This window comes from Erinaceus europaeus, chromosome 8 (genome assembly GCF_950295315.1).
Source record: "Erinaceus europaeus chromosome 8, mEriEur2.1, whole genome shotgun sequence".
Lineage (NCBI taxonomy): Eukaryota > Metazoa > Chordata > Mammalia > Eulipotyphla > Erinaceidae > Erinaceus > Erinaceus europaeus.
Window position 1 is genome coordinate 113,910,500 of NC_080169.1, and position 17,917 is coordinate 113,928,416.

General features: G+C 41.8%; 2 protein-coding genes across 2 annotated transcripts in view; both read left to right on the forward strand.

Annotated features, from left to right (window-relative positions):
• The window catches only part of WEE2 (WEE2 oocyte meiosis inhibiting kinase), a 30,762-nt gene extending 16,112 nt beyond the window's left edge, over window positions 1–14,650 (forward strand). The window contains exons 5-12 of the mRNA XM_007532086.1: window positions 2,554–2,726; window positions 3,015–3,136; window positions 6,580–6,726; window positions 7,840–7,947; window positions 8,066–8,151; window positions 9,405–9,575; window positions 12,203–12,345; window positions 14,488–14,650. Coding sequence (XP_007532148.1) covers window positions 2,554–2,726; window positions 3,015–3,136; window positions 6,580–6,726; window positions 7,840–7,947; window positions 8,066–8,151; window positions 9,405–9,575; window positions 12,203–12,345; window positions 14,488–14,650 — 1,113 coding nt within the window. The remainder of the gene's footprint in view (window positions 1–2,553; window positions 2,727–3,014; window positions 3,137–6,579; window positions 6,727–7,839; window positions 7,948–8,065; window positions 8,152–9,404; window positions 9,576–12,202; window positions 12,346–14,487) is intronic.
• AGK (acylglycerol kinase) overlaps window positions 1–17,917 on the forward strand; it is a 344,250-nt gene that overhangs the window by 228,146 nt on the left and 98,187 nt on the right. The window lies entirely within an intron of this gene.

The window sequence follows — 17,917 nt, forward strand, 5'->3', positions numbered from 1 at the left end:
TCTGTCTTCCCCTCCTCTCTCCACTTCTCTCTGTCCTAACAACGACAACATCAATAACAATAACTACAACAATGAAAAACAAGGGCAACAAAAGGGAAAAAGAAATATTAAAAGAAAAAAATATACATCTGGGAGTCTGGCGGTAGCACAGCGGATTAAGTGCATGTGGCGTGAAGCACAAGGACTGGCATAAGGATCCCAGTTTGAACCCCAGCTCTCCACCTGCAGGGGAGTCACTTTACAGGCTGTGAAGAAGGTCTGCTCGTGTCTCTCTCCCCCCTCTGTCTTCCCCTCTTCTCTCGATTTCTCACTGTCCTATCTAACAACATCAATAACAATAAAAACATGGGCAACAAAAGGGAAAAGAAGTATAAAAAAAGAAATATAGGGAGTTGGGCTGTAGCGCAGCGGGTTAAGCGCAGGTGGAGCAAAGCGCAGGGACCAGTTTTTTTTTAATATTTATTTATTCATTTTCCCTTTGTTTTTGCCCTTGTTGTTTTATTGTTGTGGTTATTATTGTTGTTGTTATTGATGTCTTCGTTGTAGGATAGGACAGAGAGAAATGGAGAGAGGAGGGGGAGATAGAGAGGGTAGAGAAAGATAGACACCTGCAGACCTGCTTCACCGCTTGTGAACCGACTCCCCTGCAGATGGGGAGCTGGGGGCTTGGGATCCTCTCGCCGGTCATTTGTGCTTTGCGCCACCTGCGCTTAATCGTTGTGCTACCGCCCGACTCCCTGCAGGGACCAATTTAAGGATCCCAGTTTAAGCCCCGGCTCCCCACTTGCAGGGGAATCGCTTCACAAGCGGTGAAGCAGGTCTGCAGGTGTCTGTCTTTCTCTCCCCCTCTGTCTTCCCCTCCTCTCTTCATTTCTCTCTGTCCTATCCAACGATGACAACAATAAAACAAGGGCAACAAAAGGGAATAAATAAATAAATAAATAAAATATTTAAAAAATATATAAATCTATATAGATCTACTGAAAATTTCCTATAGGTTTGGCATTCATCTAAGTTATATAGAATGCATATGTAAGTGTACATATAAGCATATAGTATACAGATATGTGTGTATATATTACAATTAAACATATAATATACAATATGGAATAAATATCAGGGAGTCATGTAACATTTAAAATAATCCTGAAATGGAATTGGAGTATTACACCAAAGTAAAAGACTCTGGGGTGGGTGGGTGGGTGGGGAGAATACAGGTCCATGAAAGATGATGGACATAGTGGGGGTTGTATTGTTAAATGGGAATCTGGGGAATGTTATGCATGTACAAACTATTGTATTTACTGTTGAATGTAAAACATTAATTACCCAATAAAGAAATAAATTATTTAAAAAAAAATAAATAAAATAATCCTGGAGAGTGATTATGATTCTTGCTTTACAAGGAAGGAAACTGATAAAAGAGCTTCAGGGTGATGGTAGATAGCATCATGGTTATGTAAACAGACTCATGCCTGAGGTTTCAGAGTCCCAGGTTCAATCCTCTGCACTACCATAAGCCAGAGTTTAGCAGTGCTCTGGTAAAATAATGTTCAGAGAATTGTTTGGGTTTCTCCTTGTTGAACCATGAATGGTGTTGCTAGCTGGTTTGTAGGATCAGTGCTTTAAAGATCAGAGCACATATTCTGAAATCAGATTGAAAACTCAGTCCCACAGACTTAGATATTTGGGGAAATAAACTAAATCCAAGTGTTCAGAACAAACAAGTGCAAGTATATGTATTCATCTTGAGATGAAAATATGGGGTTATTGGAAAAGTTGTGATATATTTTTGTTTTTCTATGCAAAATAATCCTGATGACCCAAGATACAGCAGCCAGAGTGTAAAATAGATAAGAACCAAAAGGAGGTGTCTTAAAATTTAATAAACAAGGGAGTCGGGCTGTAGCGCAGTGGGTTAAGCGCAGGTGGCGTAAAGCACAAGGACCGGCATAAGGATCCCGGTTCGAACCCCGGCTCCCCACCTGCAGGGGAGTTGCTTCACAGGTGGTGAAGCAGGTCTGCAGGTGTCTATCTTTCTCTCCTCCTCTCTGTCTTCCCCTCCTCTCTCCATTTCTCTCTGTCCTATCCAACAACGACAACAACAATAATAACTACAACAATAAAACAAGGGCAACAAAAGGGAATGAATAAATAAAATAAATATTTAAAAAAATTTAATAAACAAATGACATGTTCTGCTCATATCCCAGACACTGAGAACAGTAGCTCTGACTGTAAGTAGATGAGTTTTCTCTAGTAATATACAGAGAAGACTATGGCCTGGTAGAGAAAAACATAAATTATACAAAGACAAACTAGAACAGAAGTGGCAGCTGAGAGTTACATAAGAAAGGTTTTCAGAGTGTGGTGAGAATAGTCAGCAATTGGGAAATTTCTTGCTACTATGCAGATAGGTTCATAGTCCAATGGCTGTGCCTCAAAAGTCCTTTAGAAAATGTTTGAGATACTAAAAAATACAATATGCCTCAATTTTATTGCTGATAAAGTCTGTGAAGACTTGCTTTTTAAGTGCTTGTCAAAATATTCCAGAGATGTGTTCTACGAGAAACCAGCATGGCTTCCCGCTATGAAAAAGAATTCTTAGAGGTGGGAAAAATCGGAGTTGGGGAATTTGGTACAGTCTACAAGTGCATCAAGAGGCTGGATGGGTGTGTCTATGCAATCAAACGCTCTACAGAACCTTTCACAAGATCATCAAATGAGTTGAGTACCTTTGGAATTGTAAAGCTGTTATTAAAATTACAGACTTTGGACTTCTTCATCTTTAATCTGAAATTTATCTACATAATACTAAATGTGTATTTCTTGTCTTGAGATCTGTTATTCTAGAAAGAATACTTCTCCCCAGGATTGTACATATTGACTATCTAGTCTTCATAGAAAAGATGGAGGGGGAGGTCAGTATGTAGCATTTTGGGAAGAGCCTTTTGAGAATAGGAAGAACATGTGTATTAACTTGATTAATTTGTTGCAATACTCTTCTATCTTAGAAGTTTGGTTTTGCATGAAGTTTATGCTCATGCAGTGCTGGGGCATCACCCACACGTGGTCCGTTATTATTCCTCATGGGCAGAAGATGACCACATGATCATCCAGAATGAATATTGCAATGGTGAGTGCATAGACTGACCATGTTGAGAGGGTTGTGAACTTCTAATTCTGCAGGGGGGAAAAAATCTTTGTATCCTCACAATTTATACCAGGTAGTAGTCATACTTCAACTACTGCACTGCAGTCTTGCTGGGACTCAGGGAATGGGAGAAAACAAGTTGAAAAAGGAATTTCAAGTTTGTGCTATTATGAATTTCTTTCAAATCTGGTGTGCTTAATATCCACAGAAGCACCACTCCCTTCTCACTTAATTCTTAGAGAACTTCCGTTCTGGTAGTTTGAGGGGGTAAAAATAGTCTTTATTCTACTTGCTAAGTACTCTAAAACAATAAAGCATAAAGCTCAGTCATTGGAGAGTGGTAAAGTAATAGAGTCAATTTTTGATTTTCGAAGTGGACTCCTGAGCTTGCTTTGTTGTTTTTCTGTTTTCTTGCCTTTGACCTTGGTGGTATGCATTCTCACCAACATAGAGGCATGAAGTCAGGTGCTAGGACTGAAGCTCAGTGGCTTCGAGTATATTTTCCTAGGGTTTTCAGGATCATATAGTCACAGTAAAAGGTCAAACTTATTTCTGAGCTACTTAACTCACAAAGAGTGGTGCTTCAGTTTTAACCCTTTTACTCACTGAGTAAAGGGTTGACAAACAGTAATTATGTCTTTGTTACTTTGGGAGATATTTTGCTTCAAAAGTGCTCCTCATGGTAAAGTAGAAAAGTAGACTGAATGAAAGCCAGGGAAATAAATGAGCCTGAAATGCAAGAAACACAGGAAAATTTGTATATAACCTGCATTGTGATTTAGAATATCCCTCATGACCTCCTTTATAGATTGATTTCTCACAGAGTTAAAGTGAATATTATGAGTTTTCCCCCTTCAAACATGTTCAACCCAAACCCTGTTTTCTTTTTTTTTTTTTTAATTTTTTATTTAAGAAAGGATTAGTGAACAAAAGCATAAGGTAGGAGGGGTACAACTCCACACAATTCCCAACACCCAATCCCCATAACCCACCCCCTCCCATGGTAGCTTTCCCATTCTCTATCCCTCTGGGAGCATGGACCCAGGGTCGTTGAGGGTTGCAGAAGGTAGAAGGTCTGTCTTCTGTAATTGCTTCCCCGCTGAACATGGGCGTTGACTGGTTGGTCCATACCCCCAGTCTGCCTCTCTCTTTCCCTAGTAGGGTGTGTCTCTGGGGAAGCTGAGCTCCAGGACACATTGGTGGGGTCTTCAATCCAGGGAAGCCTAGCCAGCATCCAGGTGGCATCTGGAACCTGGTGATTGAAAAGAGAGTTAACATATGAAGCCAAACAATTTGTTGAGCAATCATGGATCCCAAGCTTGGAATAGTGGAGAGGAAGTGTTAGGGAGGTACTCACTGCAAACTCTAGTGTAATCCTGCTTTCAGGTATATATTTTGCAGTAGTTTATGGATACGTGTGCACATAAGCTCTCTCTCACAGAAACTGGTGTATATCTAGGTTATGGGACTTTGTTAGAAAGTGAACAACCTGAGATGAAATTAGAGTGTACTATTAAAGGAAAGGTCTCACCCGAGTAATGAAGCTGAAGGGTTGTCATTCCACACGTGAAGTCTCTGGATACAGGCTGAGGTGAAGCATGTTCAGATGGCAATCGTTGCTTTGGTTAGGTTGTGATCGGCGGATGCAATATTATTTCCAAACCCCCTTTTCTAATCTCTTTTGGGGGAGGGAATGGTATGGGCCCTTCCTTCCATTTTACTTGTGACTGACAGGTTTTTCTTAATTGTCTTCTCATCCTCAATCTCTCCTATTGAGATCTAAGAGTCTCTATTCCTTTACCTTCTTCCTCTCTATAAGAAAGATGGTTTGATTTCCATAACTTTTAGCTACTAACAAGGACATATAGCCCAATTATTAAATTGCCTATGCTAGTCAAGCATATAAATTAAAACTGATTTTAACCTGAGTGGGAGCAATGTAAAGCTTTAATCTTTGCAAAAGCAGTCAAATGGGATGACTGTTTCTATTACAAAGAACCTTCTAATTTCCCCCAGCATGTAAATACCTTCCATAGACTTGACATGATACTGCATCTAACTCTAGAGAAAGAAAAAAAAAAAACTTCTATACAAAGGAATTTTATTCTTTTTGAGTTACTACCACGAATAAGTATCAAAGAGACAGCCTGTCACATAGCCAAATGGTATCTCTCTGGATGCAAGAGGGTGCAGAGAGGTCTAGGCTTTGTAGTTGAGCAGACCTGGGTTCCAAACCCCAGCTCAGCCACCAACTAGTTGTGTGATCACTGGGATGTCACTCAATCTTCTAGAGCAAAGACGTGATAACGCTTAAGAAAGGAGTTTCAGAATTGGCACATGACCAGTGACTGATATGTATATAGTAAGAACTTAGCACTTGTGATTAGTCTGAGAAAAAGTCAGACAGGACTTGAATTAGAGCTTTCCTTGGGTTGGCAATCATTAAATATCATATTTTTAAATGGAATTGAATGTAATGTCAATTCCATTAACATTACTAATGATCCATACTTCCTAGCCTGACACTGATTATTCGTCAAGAGCTGGTGAAACTGACAGCTCACTGGGGTCAATAATTAATAATAATAATAATAATAATAATAATAATAATAATAATAATAATTTTTATTTGCCACATGAGCAACTCAGGCTGGAACTTGATTCCACCCCTCCCACCACTACCAACACTGCATTGAAGGAAGCTTCCGTGCTCTGGTTTCTTTCAATCTCTGCCTTTCTACTTCTGTATTTATCTGCAGAATAAACAAGTGAATAAGCAATTTTTAAAAAATCAACAATGTCATTAGTAGCTACATGGATGGGCCTGCCTGTTCTTCTGACAAATAATGAGGTAAAATTTTAAAAAGAGGGGCCAGTCAGTAGCGCAGCAGGTTAAGTGCACATGGCATGAATCAGCGCAAGGACCAGCGCAAGGATCCCAGTTCGAGTCCCCAGCTCCCCACCTGCAGAGGTTCGCTTCACAAGCAGTGAAGCAGGTCTGCAGGTATCTTTCTCTCCCCCCTTGTCTTCCCCTCCTCTTTTGATTTCTCTCTATCCTATCCAACAATAACAATAAAGGCAACAAAAATGGAAAAAATGGCCTCCAGGAGCAGTGGATTCACAGTGCAAACACCGAGCCCCAGCGATAACCTTGGAGGAAAAAAAAATTAAAAAATGTTGATTGGGACAAACTTGAAGCTATTGAGTAGTTGGACATTGAGTTATTTTCCTCTCCTAGCTCTATAATTCCTCTCTGTAGTTTTCCTGTGAGGCTGGCAGGACACAGATATTATGTTTATAATCTAGACGTGTTGAACTGCAATCATTCATAAGGAATTTATTGAATGTTTACTATGTTTTCATCTGTAACATCCCTACTTCCCTGATACCCAGTGGGGAAACTGCTTTCCATTGTTCTCTCCCAGGTGGAAGCTTGCAGGCTGCAATCTCTGAAAATGCAAAAACAGGCAATCATTTCCCAGAGGCAAAACTCAAGGACATACTTCTACAAGTCTCCCTTGGGCTTAAGTACATCCACAACTCTGGCATGGTGCATCTGGACATCAAACCTAGTCAGTATGGCTCCTCTCTGGTCCTCTAGTCATGTTTACTCCTTCACCTCCCATTATCAGGATCTTGGCCTATGTCTACCAAATGTCAAAAATATTGATGGTTATTTATTTATTTTTATGTATTGTATAGAGACAGAGAAAATGCAGAGAGAAGATGGAGATAGTAAAGGAGAGACACCTGTAGCACTGTTTGACTGCTAGTGAAGTTTCCCCTTTGCACGTGGGGACCAAAGGATTGAACCCAGGTCCTTCCACATGCTAACATGTGCTCAACTGGCCATGCCACTGCCCAGCCTCTTTAATTCCTTTCTTTCATTTGTTTCTGCCAACAAATGTTCAGTTAAATAGCTGTAGCTATTTCCCCTCTTTGGCCTCCAGGGGAGCAGAGAAGGAAAAGACTCTTTCTCAGATGGTGAGACCAAGTTAAAAAAAAAAAAGTATTGGGAGAGCCAGGCAGTGGCACACCTGGTTAAGCACTCACATTACAGTCCACGAAGACCTAGATTCAAGCCCCTTGTTCCCCACCTGCAGGGGGAAAGCTTCACAAATGATCAAGCAGGGCTCCAGGTATCTCTCTGTCTCTATCCCTCTCTATCTTTCCTTCCCCTCTCTCTGTCTCTATCCAATAATGAATGAATGAATAAATACATTTTTAAAAAAGAAAATAGGTATCAAAGTTTTGTGCTAACCTTCTCTCCTTCCATACAACACAGGTATTAAAGCTTTGATATTAAACATGTTGGTTTTTCCTTACTGTGTTTATGATTAGTACTGTGCTCTAATTCAGCACTGATCCAGTGCACAGGAAGTGAAGAGTTTGGGGATTCACTGTGAGATGTAAAGGAAATGTTATTTTCTGGGTGTTGCTTATCTCTTTGTTTTGGTACTCCATATGCCTGAGAACATGGGAGTCATATGAGATTAGTTTCACTTAGTTCTAATGTATTGTTGAGTTATTTAGAAGTCTGAGTCCACAGAAGAAAAGAAACTTGTAGTTTATTATTTGGTCCCAGTAGAAGAGACAAAGGAGGGGGGAACTGAAATGAAAAAAAAAAAAATACAGAAAAGATTCTTTGGGGTAAAAAAGTTCATTACCATTCTGTCCTATCCCAGGTAACATCTTCATTTGTCGTAAGATGCAAGGTGACTCCCCTATGCTCCCAGAAGAAAGTGAAAATGAAGATGATTGGTTTCTCTCTGCCAATGTGACATATAAAATTGGTGAGTTTGCCTCCTAGCCTGGCCAGCATACTAGTGTCCTCTAAAATTCTTACCAATAACTCCACTGACTAGTTCTATGACACACTTCTAAAGAACCATGTGTGTTGTTGTTTTTTAGGTGACTTGGGCCATGTGACATCTATAACAGCACCCAAAGTAGAGGAGGGTGACAGTCGCTTCCTGGCAAAGGAGATTTTGCAAGAGGTACAGATGAGGGAAGTAGAGGCAGATCCATTATGCCATCTTCCCAGCCCTGTAATATTTTTATATAACCAAGACTCACAATGTAAGAAATGAAAAGTATGTAACTTAAGCATATGATCCCCTTTCCAATTTAAAATGGAGATCAATGAGGAGAGAAGACTACTTTTAAAAAAAATATTTATTTATTCCCTTTTGTTGCCCTTGTTGTTTTACTATTGTAGTTATTCTTGTTGTCATTGTTGTTGGATAGGACAGAGAAATGGAGAGAGGAGGGGAAGACAAGCAGGAGAGAAAGATAGACACCTGCAGACCTGCTTCACCACCTGTGAAGCGACTCCCCTGCATGTGGGGACCCGGGGGCTCGAATCGGGATCCTTCCACTTGTCCTTGTGCTTTGAGCCACCTGCGCCTAACCCGCTACGCTACCACCTGACTCCCAAGACTACTTTTTTTTTTCCTCCAATACAATATGAGGGAAGTTGGTTCACCTGGGCATTAATCAGTATTCACTTTGATGTTAAAGTATTTTCCTGTGTTTAGTATTTCTTAGAATTTCTAAACTCATGGATTGCCTAGTAGGAAGGAAATCTTTATGAGGTCAGCTCATCATTGCCATGTCATCATACTTTCAACTCTGGGCACTGAGTTTACTTTGAGTTATGTCCCACCTTCTAGAATGGCTCTGACCTAAATCTAAAAAAGTTATAACATTGTGTAGGGTTTTTTGGAGTGAAGTGAACCTTCCTGTCTGTGATCATCCAGACACGATCAATCTGTACATCAAATATATGTTAAGCTAAGTGTGCAAAATGGTGCTAAGTTTCTGTTAGACTCTGCAGGCCACATTCATGTCTATCAGGTGGGTTTGTGTGCCACTTTCCATCTCTAGAAATAAACCAGGAGGTGGGGCCAGGTGGTGGCACATGTGGTTAAGCTCACACACTATAGTGCACAAGGACCCAGGTTCAAGTCCCTGGTCCCCACCTGCAGGGGGAAAGCTTCATGAGTGGTGAAAGTGGGGCTTATAGGTGTCTCTCCCTCCCCTCTCAATTTCTTTGTCTATCCAATAACAAGTTAATAATAAATAAATAAACCAGGAGGCACAGCAAAGTAACCTTGCCCACTGTGTGTGGCTAGAGCTCAAATTCATCTAATGAAAATCTCTTACCAGTATCATTTTAGTCTTTATTCCCTCCTTTAGCCAGACCAACTAACTGGCCTTTCTCATGTCTTTTTTTTTTTTTTTTTTTCAGAATTACGAGAAACTTCCCAAAGCAGACATATTTGCCTTGGGATTAACAATTACAGTGGCGGGAGGAGCCGAGGAACTACCTCTCAATGGTGACGCGTGGCATCACATCCGTGAGGGTAACCTTCCCAGAATTCCTCAGGAGCTCTCAGAAAACTTCTGTCATCTACTCAAGGTGATACCTCTTAGGGGAGGGGAAGAGAAGATGGAAATATCTGTTGTTTTTTTTTTAAATGTAATGGAAGATTTGTGGAGAAGGACAAGTAGAACAGAGGAATAGAAAGTGACTCAGAAGCTTAGATGTAGGACAGGAGGAGAGCTAGCTTTTCCAATAGAGTACATGCCAAGCGCATGCCTTGCCATGCACCAGGCCTTGGGATTGAACCTTGGTACCATTCAGGAGTCCCATGGACAGTTCCGTGGATGGTGAAGTGGTGTTTAAGTGTCTCTCCTGTCTTTACCTTTCTACTTCCCTTTTCTCCTTCTTTCCTTAAATCTACAGAATAAAAAAATGGGTGGGGGGCTGGCTGGTGGTACACCTGGTTGAGCACACATGATATGTTGTAAAAGGACCCTAGTTCATTTCCTAATCTCCACCTGCAGTGGGGGAGGCTTTACAACTGGTCTGTAAGTCTCTATATCTCTTTCTATCTCCCCCCTTACCCCTCAGTTTCCCTGTTCTATCAGATAAATGAACACTGGTATTGTTACAGAGTACAGGCCAGATATATATGAATAATAAATTGACTCAGGGATTCTGGTCAGCAGAATCATTCATGTGTGAGATCCTGGGTTCATTCACACACACACACACACACACACACACACACACACACACACACACACACACACACACACACTGTGTGTGCCCTAGACTGAAAGTTTCTCAAACTAAAAGACCATGATAAAACTTAGAACTTATATGGCTGTTTAAAAATTCTGTTACATTTTTTTTTTGTCCTTCTCAATAGTCAAGTGAACAGTTGAGGAAACCAAGGAGTAATTCCTTGATTTTGTAGTGTCGTCTTTGACTAACTCCCACTCAAACCTGGTCTCTTTAACTATGGTCAGTGGTATTACTAAAAAGTTGGTCTTTGAATGCATTAAAGAAAATACAAGCTAAAATTATTGAGTGGCAGTACCAACAATCATTTTCACTATTGGGAGAAAACCATTGTCAATTCTGAAATCTGTGTTGTCTATAGTTCATCATATCTGATTATGTGTAGGGACAAGGAAAGGATGGTACTGTGTTGAAACAAAGGCATGAACAAAATACATCAAGAAACTTAGCAAAATGCTAAAAAAAAAAATGGATATGTGATACTTCTTCTTGGGACTATGCAGCCCACCCACCATATACGACCTGGAGAAATCACTTAGTCTTACCCTGCCAAACAACCACACTTTTATTTTTTTGCCAGTAGGATTGTTGCTGAGGCTCAGTGCCTGCATGATGACTCCACTGCTCCCGGCAGCCATTTTTTCAATTTGATAGTACAGAGTGAAATAGAAAGGGCAAGGGAGATAGACACCTGAAGCACTGTTTCACTGCTTGTGACACTTCCCCTTTGCAGATGGGGAGTGGGGGCCTGAACCTGGGTCCTTGTGCATGGTAATATGCACTTAACCAGGTGTGCCAATGCCCAGCCTCCACACTTCTTTTCATAGTAATATTAAAGGCTATTTTTTAAATTTATTGCATAGAGACAGAGAGAAATTGAGAAGGGTGGGGGAGATAGAGGGATAGCCTTGCAGCCCTGCTTCACCACATGTGAAGCTTTCCCCCTGCAGTCAGGGACCAGGGGCTTGAACATGGGACCTTGTACACTGTAATGTGTGCACTCAATCAGGTGTGCCACCGCCTGGCTCCAAGGGCTAGTTTTAAAGTTGATAAGTTTATGTGCTATAAATGTACAAATGACCCTTGGTGGAAAAAATAAAAGTTCCCTATCCCAGACTTGATTTTACAAAATCAACTAGGCCCCCTAGTTTATTTCTGTTGTTACTGAGTTGTAACCTTCCTCATGTACTTGGGATGTTAACCCTTTATTTATTTATTTATTTAAATTTTATTATTTTATTATTTTTTTATTCCCTTTTGGTTAACCCTTTATTTAATCTACAGTTTTCAAATACTCTCTCCATAGGCTGCCTTTTTATATTGAAGATCAGTAACTATCAACTTGTCAATAACTTAGACAACTACTTTTCAAATATTAGGACATCAATTCTCTCCTATTAAAATTAAGATAGGGAAAAAAATTAAGATAGGGGGCTGAGAGTCGTGCATTTGGTTGGGCGCATATGTTACCATGTACAAGGACCCAGGTTCAAGCCCCCTCCCTTCCCACTGGTTCCGACCTGCAGGAAGGATGCTTTCTGAGCTTAAAGCAGGTCTGCAGGTGTCTCTTCTTCTCTCTCCTCTATATCCCCCTTCAATCTCAATTTCTCTCTGTCCTATAAAACAAAAAATAGAAAGAATAAATGGCTGCTGGAAGCAGTGGGTTCATTGTGTGGGCAGTTAGAAAAAAAAAAAAAGAAAATGAAGGCACTGGGTGAATCAGTCATTTAACTCTGAAGTTTATACTTAGTAAAAACTGCGGATGACTGATGCTACCACACAGGGGCATTCCTGCTCCTGCTTGCCTTGCATTCACATGTGTGTCTTCCTTCTGTACACAAGTGCAGCAGAGTTTGCACAAAACCCCCCAGCAGAAGGCAGATTGGAGTTGGCTTGGGAGGGGGAATTCTCCCCAGAATTGTCACCTCCATTGTCTCCCTTTGACCCTGGGCCCTCAGAACATGATCCACCCAGATCCAGAGGAGAGACCTTCTGCGACAGGACTGATCAGAAGTCGAGTTCTCCGTCCCTTCCTGGGGAAAGCAGAAGAGCTCCAACAACAGCTTAACTTGGAAAAGATCAAGACAGCCACACTGGAAAGGTAGGCTTCATGCCTTGGTTCTAACTCTGTCTGTGCATAACTGGTCGAGCCTGCCTTCTCCACTATTCCAGAGCAACGGTACCGTTCTGCATAGATGTCTTTGCGCAAAGAGGCATGATCATGGGGGCAGAGGGTGCTTTCAGCATGGGACAGTGAGCCTGTGACTATGCTAGGGAGAGAAAGTTCCATTATAGCAGGGGAAGCAAAGTGTAAGGACTATCAGAAAATAAAATTTGGGAAAGCTGAGTTGGCCCTGAGTGACAACAGGCAGTCACGCAACCAGTGGAGGATCATCCAGTACAAAAAGGGTGGACAGATAGCGCAATGGTTATGCAAAAAAGCTCTCTTGTTTGAGGCTCCCACTTCCCAGGCTCAGTCCTCAGCACTGCAGTAAGCAGACTGAGCAGTGCTCTGGTTAAACAAATAGTAGAGAGATTGTAAGGTGGGAGGAAACCCAGTCTAGAAATCCACTAAGTTCCGGGTAGGTGGTCTTAGGAGAAGTTCATAGGAAGAGGTAGTTTTCCAAGTAAGAGGAAGCAGTCTGATCACTTATTCATGTTGGCTTGCATTCATGCCTGCATGTGTTAATTAATCTGGTTCTTCATTAAACTGATGGGAGTTATTGAGATGGGGTGGAGTTGGGGAGGTTGGGCAGTGACATCTAAATAGTTCTTAAGGCCGGTGCGCCGCTATGTTCCATCGCTGGGTAGCCAGAGATGACCCGAACTGCCCCTGCGGCTCCAGACAGACTATGACCCACATAGTCAACAACTGCCACCTCTCCAGATTCAAAGGAGGTCTCGAAACTTTACATCAGGCTCAACCTGACGCTGTTGACTGGCTACGGAAGAAGGGCAAACGCTAGAAGAAGTTCTTAAGGCACTTTTAATTTTTTTTTTTAACCAGAACACTGCTCAGCTCTGGCTTAGGGTGTTATGGACTGAATCTAGGGTTTCAGAGCCTCAGGCATGGAGTCTCTTTGCATAACCATTATGCTATCTATCCCTCCCCTCCTGAAGGCACTTTTAAATGATTACTGCAGCACTATGTACGATTGCAAACATAGGTGTCCACCACTTTATATTGTGTGGGACTGAACCCAGGGATTCATACATACAAGATATGGATAGTACCTACCGTTTATAAAGGTCAGTCATCTCCCCCAGTTCCAGTTAGCTTTAAAAAAAAAAAAAAATATATATATATATATATATATATATATATATATATATATGGATTTTCTTTTCTATAGGCTTTTCTTTTCTACAGGTTTTTTTTTTTTTTTTTTTTTTGCCTCCAGGGTTATTGCTGGGGCTTGGTGCCTACACTATGAAGCCACTGCTCCTGGAGGTTATTTTTCCCAATTTGTTGCCCTTGTTGTTATTGTTATTATAGCTGTTTTTGTTGTTGGATAGGACAGAGAAAAATAGAGACGAGGGGAAGACAAGGGGGGGAGAGAAAGACAGACACCTGCAGACCTGCTTCACTACCTGTGAAGCGACGCCCCTACAGGTAGGGAGCTGAGGTTTGATCTGGGATCCTTATGCTGGTCTTTGAGCTTTGCGCCATGTGCACTAAACCTGCTGTGCTACTGGTAGCTCAGCCCCCCCCAAATATTTTTATTATTGGATAGAGACAGAGAAACTGAGAGGGAAGGGGGAGATAGAGAGGGAGATAGACAGAGAGACCCGCAGCCCTGCTCCACCACTCATGAAGCTTTCCCCTTGTTGGTGGGACCAAAGGCTTGAACCCTGGCTTGTGCTTACTGTAGTGTGAGCGCTTAACCAGGTGTGCCACTGCCTGACCACCCCCTCACCCCGCTAGCTTTTTTTTTTTTTTATTTAAGAAAGGATTAGTGAACAAAAGCATAAGGTAGGAGGGGTACAACTCCACACAATTCCCACCACCCAATCCCCATAACCCACCCCCTCCCATGGTAGCTTTCCTATTCTCTATCCCTCTGGGAGCATGGACCCAGGGTCGTTGAGGGTTGCAGAAGGTAGAAGGTCTGGCTTCTGTAATTGCTTCCCCGTTTTTTTTTTTTTTAAAGAAAATATATTATTAGAGCATTGTTTGTTTTGGTCATAAATAGTCTCTCTTCTTTGAAATCAAGTAACACAGTGTTTCCTCTTTGGTTATCAGGGAACTGAAAGAAGCCCAGAAGGCCCACTCCCCCCACGAAGGCCACCACAGTGACCCTGGAGTCTCCGAGACCCCCAGCAGACAGCCAAGCAGCAAACGCCTGGTGGGAAGAAAATGTTCAAAGTCTTCCAGTTTCACTGGGGGGCAGTCGGTCTCCCCATAAGATTCTGTTTCATACCAACACACTTTTGATTTCAAGAGTTTCCAGCCATCAGGACTGACCACATTAACCTCGGCTTTCAAATGAAAGTTTAGCCAAACAATTTGCATGCCTAGAGACTTCAAAAGTCACCCTGCACTCAGCCTTTACAGCCTAGATTTCTAAAGCAATAAAGCACGCTGTTAGCAGCGAGTGGTCCCAGGTACAGCTGGTAACCATTTCTCTTTTCTATGGTTACATCACTGCCACTACCTCTCAATGATTTGCTCAAGTCTCAAGTCCCTGATGTGTGAGGATAAACCATGGCCTGAGAACTGAAAGACGAAGAGGAAAAAGCCCCTGAAGTCAGGAGACTGCTGTTATCTGATCACCTATGGAGAATCCCAGGGATCCTTCCTGCACATAGAAACACAATTTTGCTTGGAGTTGAAGCAATGGCTTACAGGAAACTGTGCCTAAATTTCAGCAGTGTTTTCCCTGTTGTGTGATGGGATTCCTCAAAGAGTTCTTAGGCACTTGGGGCCAAGGGGCTCATCCAGTTGTGTTTTCTGAATGGAGACAGTCTCTTCCCCTGCCATTGTATTTGTTAGATAAATGGCTTTACTGTGAAGCAAGAGTTGGCAGACATAAGACCTAAGAAGCATGACTAAATTTCCAAGGCAGCTTTTAACTTGTGTAGGAGAAGCCCTGGGTAGAGAGTGCTTACGGGGAGATTTGATGTCATGATTCTCCAATTTGTCTTGACCCACTGGTAACTCTACATTTTTTTTTTTTCTGGGTGTCATGTTTCTCCTTGATTTTATTCAAATTTGTCTTTGTTTCCTGTGTTTTTATCATATTTTATAGAAACATCCCCTTCTGTATATATGTATATTTATTTAAAGGCAGAGGGTGTGTGTAAATGTTTTTAGCTTTATCCCAAACCAAATACAGGTATTGTCCTTTGCAACATGTAATCAATTGAGAAGTTTATGTGGGGGAAGAGACACTTTGGGAGGATGGTACTAAGACATCTTGGTGTCAGGGTCCAGCTTGCTACTTCCCAGGGCTGGTTAATTAGTGGTCAGGCTCTAACATAATCATGGTCAACAAAGGCATTTAAATAAACTTCTCATGTCATGTTAATGCAGGAATCTGTTAATGGTTTGGAAGATTTGCTTATTATCTTAATTGTCAAAAGCAAATTAAGTTTTTTTTTAAATTGAATAAACCATCAATCAACTTTTGTTCTGTCTGCATGAGGAATTAAAAAAAATTGTTTACTGGGATTAATGGTTTACAGTAGACAGTAAAACACAAGTTTGTACATGCACACCATTTCTCAGTTTTCCACATAATTCACCCCCCACTAGGTCCTCCTCTGCCATCATGTTCCAGGACCTGGAACCCCCCACCCCCACCCCAGAATCTTACTTTGGTGCAATACACCAACTTCTGTCCAAGTTCTGAGTGTTTTCCCTTCTGATATTATTTTTCAACTTCTGTCTATGAGATGAGGAATTCTTTTCACAAAGTGGAGATAGAGTTGCCCATTGCTGCAAAAATGAAAATAACTGGTCTTTTTATTTAAGGAATAAAGATACATTTGTCTTTCTTCCCACCCCCAGCCAGGTATCTTGCAGTGCAGTGCCAGGGCAAATGCAATCTGTGATTCAGCAATGTAGGTGAATAGACATGGATTATTTAGATAGAGACAGAGTAGGCAGAGTGTGAAAGAGACCACGGCACTGAAGCTTCTTTCAATTCCATGGGGACTGGGCTTGAACCTGGGTTGTATGCATGGCATTTAAGTGAGCTATTTCGCTGGCCCTAAACTTGGATACTTTGGTCTACACAGTACACTTACTACCACTGGAGTCTGGGATTGCTTCTCTGTCAAGTTTCCCAGAGTTTACCCCAGCATCTGCCTAGACCTGGTGCCAGAAACTCCTTCTGGGCATCACAGAAGCAGGCAGTTGCCACAGCAGTAGGTAGCTGCAGAGACACTATGTTGAATGTTCCAACACAGGTCTTCACTGGGCTGGGGATTTACTTTTATATATATTTTATTTGCTTATGTATTTGGATAGAGACAGAAATTAAAAGGTAGGGGAGACAAGGAGGGAGAGAGACACTTGTAACACTGTTTTACTGTTTGTAAAGCTTCCCCCTTGCAGGTGAAGATCAGGGCTTGAACTCAAGTCCTTGTGCATGGTAAGATGTGTGCTCAACCAGGTGTGCCACTGCCTGGATCCTATTTATTTAATTAATTTTTTAAAGAAATCTTTTTATATTTATTTTCCCTTTTGCCCTTGTTTTATTGTCATTGTTGTTGGATAGGGCAGAGAGAAATGGAGAGAGGAGGGGAAGACAGAGAGAGGGAGAGAAATAGACACCTACTTGTGCTTCACCCCACATGTGCTTAACCTGCTGCCCTACACCCGACTCCGACCCTATTTTTTATATATTTTAGATAGGCAGAGAAATTGAGAGGGGTCAGGGGAGAGAGAAAGACACTTGTAGCACTGTTTTACTGCTGGTGTATCTTCTCCCCTGCAGATGGGGACCAGGGACTTGACCATGGTGTTGTGTGCTCTCAAGTTGTGAGCCACCAACAAGTTCCTGGGCTGGGGATTTAAGTTCTTCCATTCTACTTGGTGCCGGGATAGCCTGAGGGTGCTTCTTCCCGAGCTAGTGCTCTCTGGGTTGGAGAGAACTCAACTGGAGCCAATCTAGGCTGCTGTGTGGGAGAGGGATCAGGAACTCGTGCCGCACTAACTTCGCAGGAGATACACTCTGGAACTCTCGGAGCCGGAAAGCAATTTCCAAGTGTCTTTAATCAGAAGAGCAGCTGTTTTTATACTCTCCAAGTAGAGTGGAAACAGGATGTGACATAGATAGGGTGGAGCAAAAAGTGATTGGTGGAAGATCAGGGTGTGACAAGGAGAGGATCAGGGTGTGACAAGGAGAGGGGGTGGAGCAGGTGAGAATTCTACCACTAAACCACCAATGCCCTGGAGGGAGTGTGGTGCTTTATGTAAATGTAAAAGTGATTTATGTAAATAGACCAAAGCTTTTTAATGGGATCAGATCAATCCCTATATAGGCATATGGTTAAGCAGAAGCCGGGGGAGCTGGCATACTACCCAACAACTTGGAAGTTAATTTGTCTCAGTAACAAGCTCCACTTTCAACCAGGAAGTTCTTTTTCTTTACTAAGATCACAGGCTATCCCTGGAATGATTAAATGGCAAACTATCAAATATTGACACCCATGGGCTGGTAGCATTG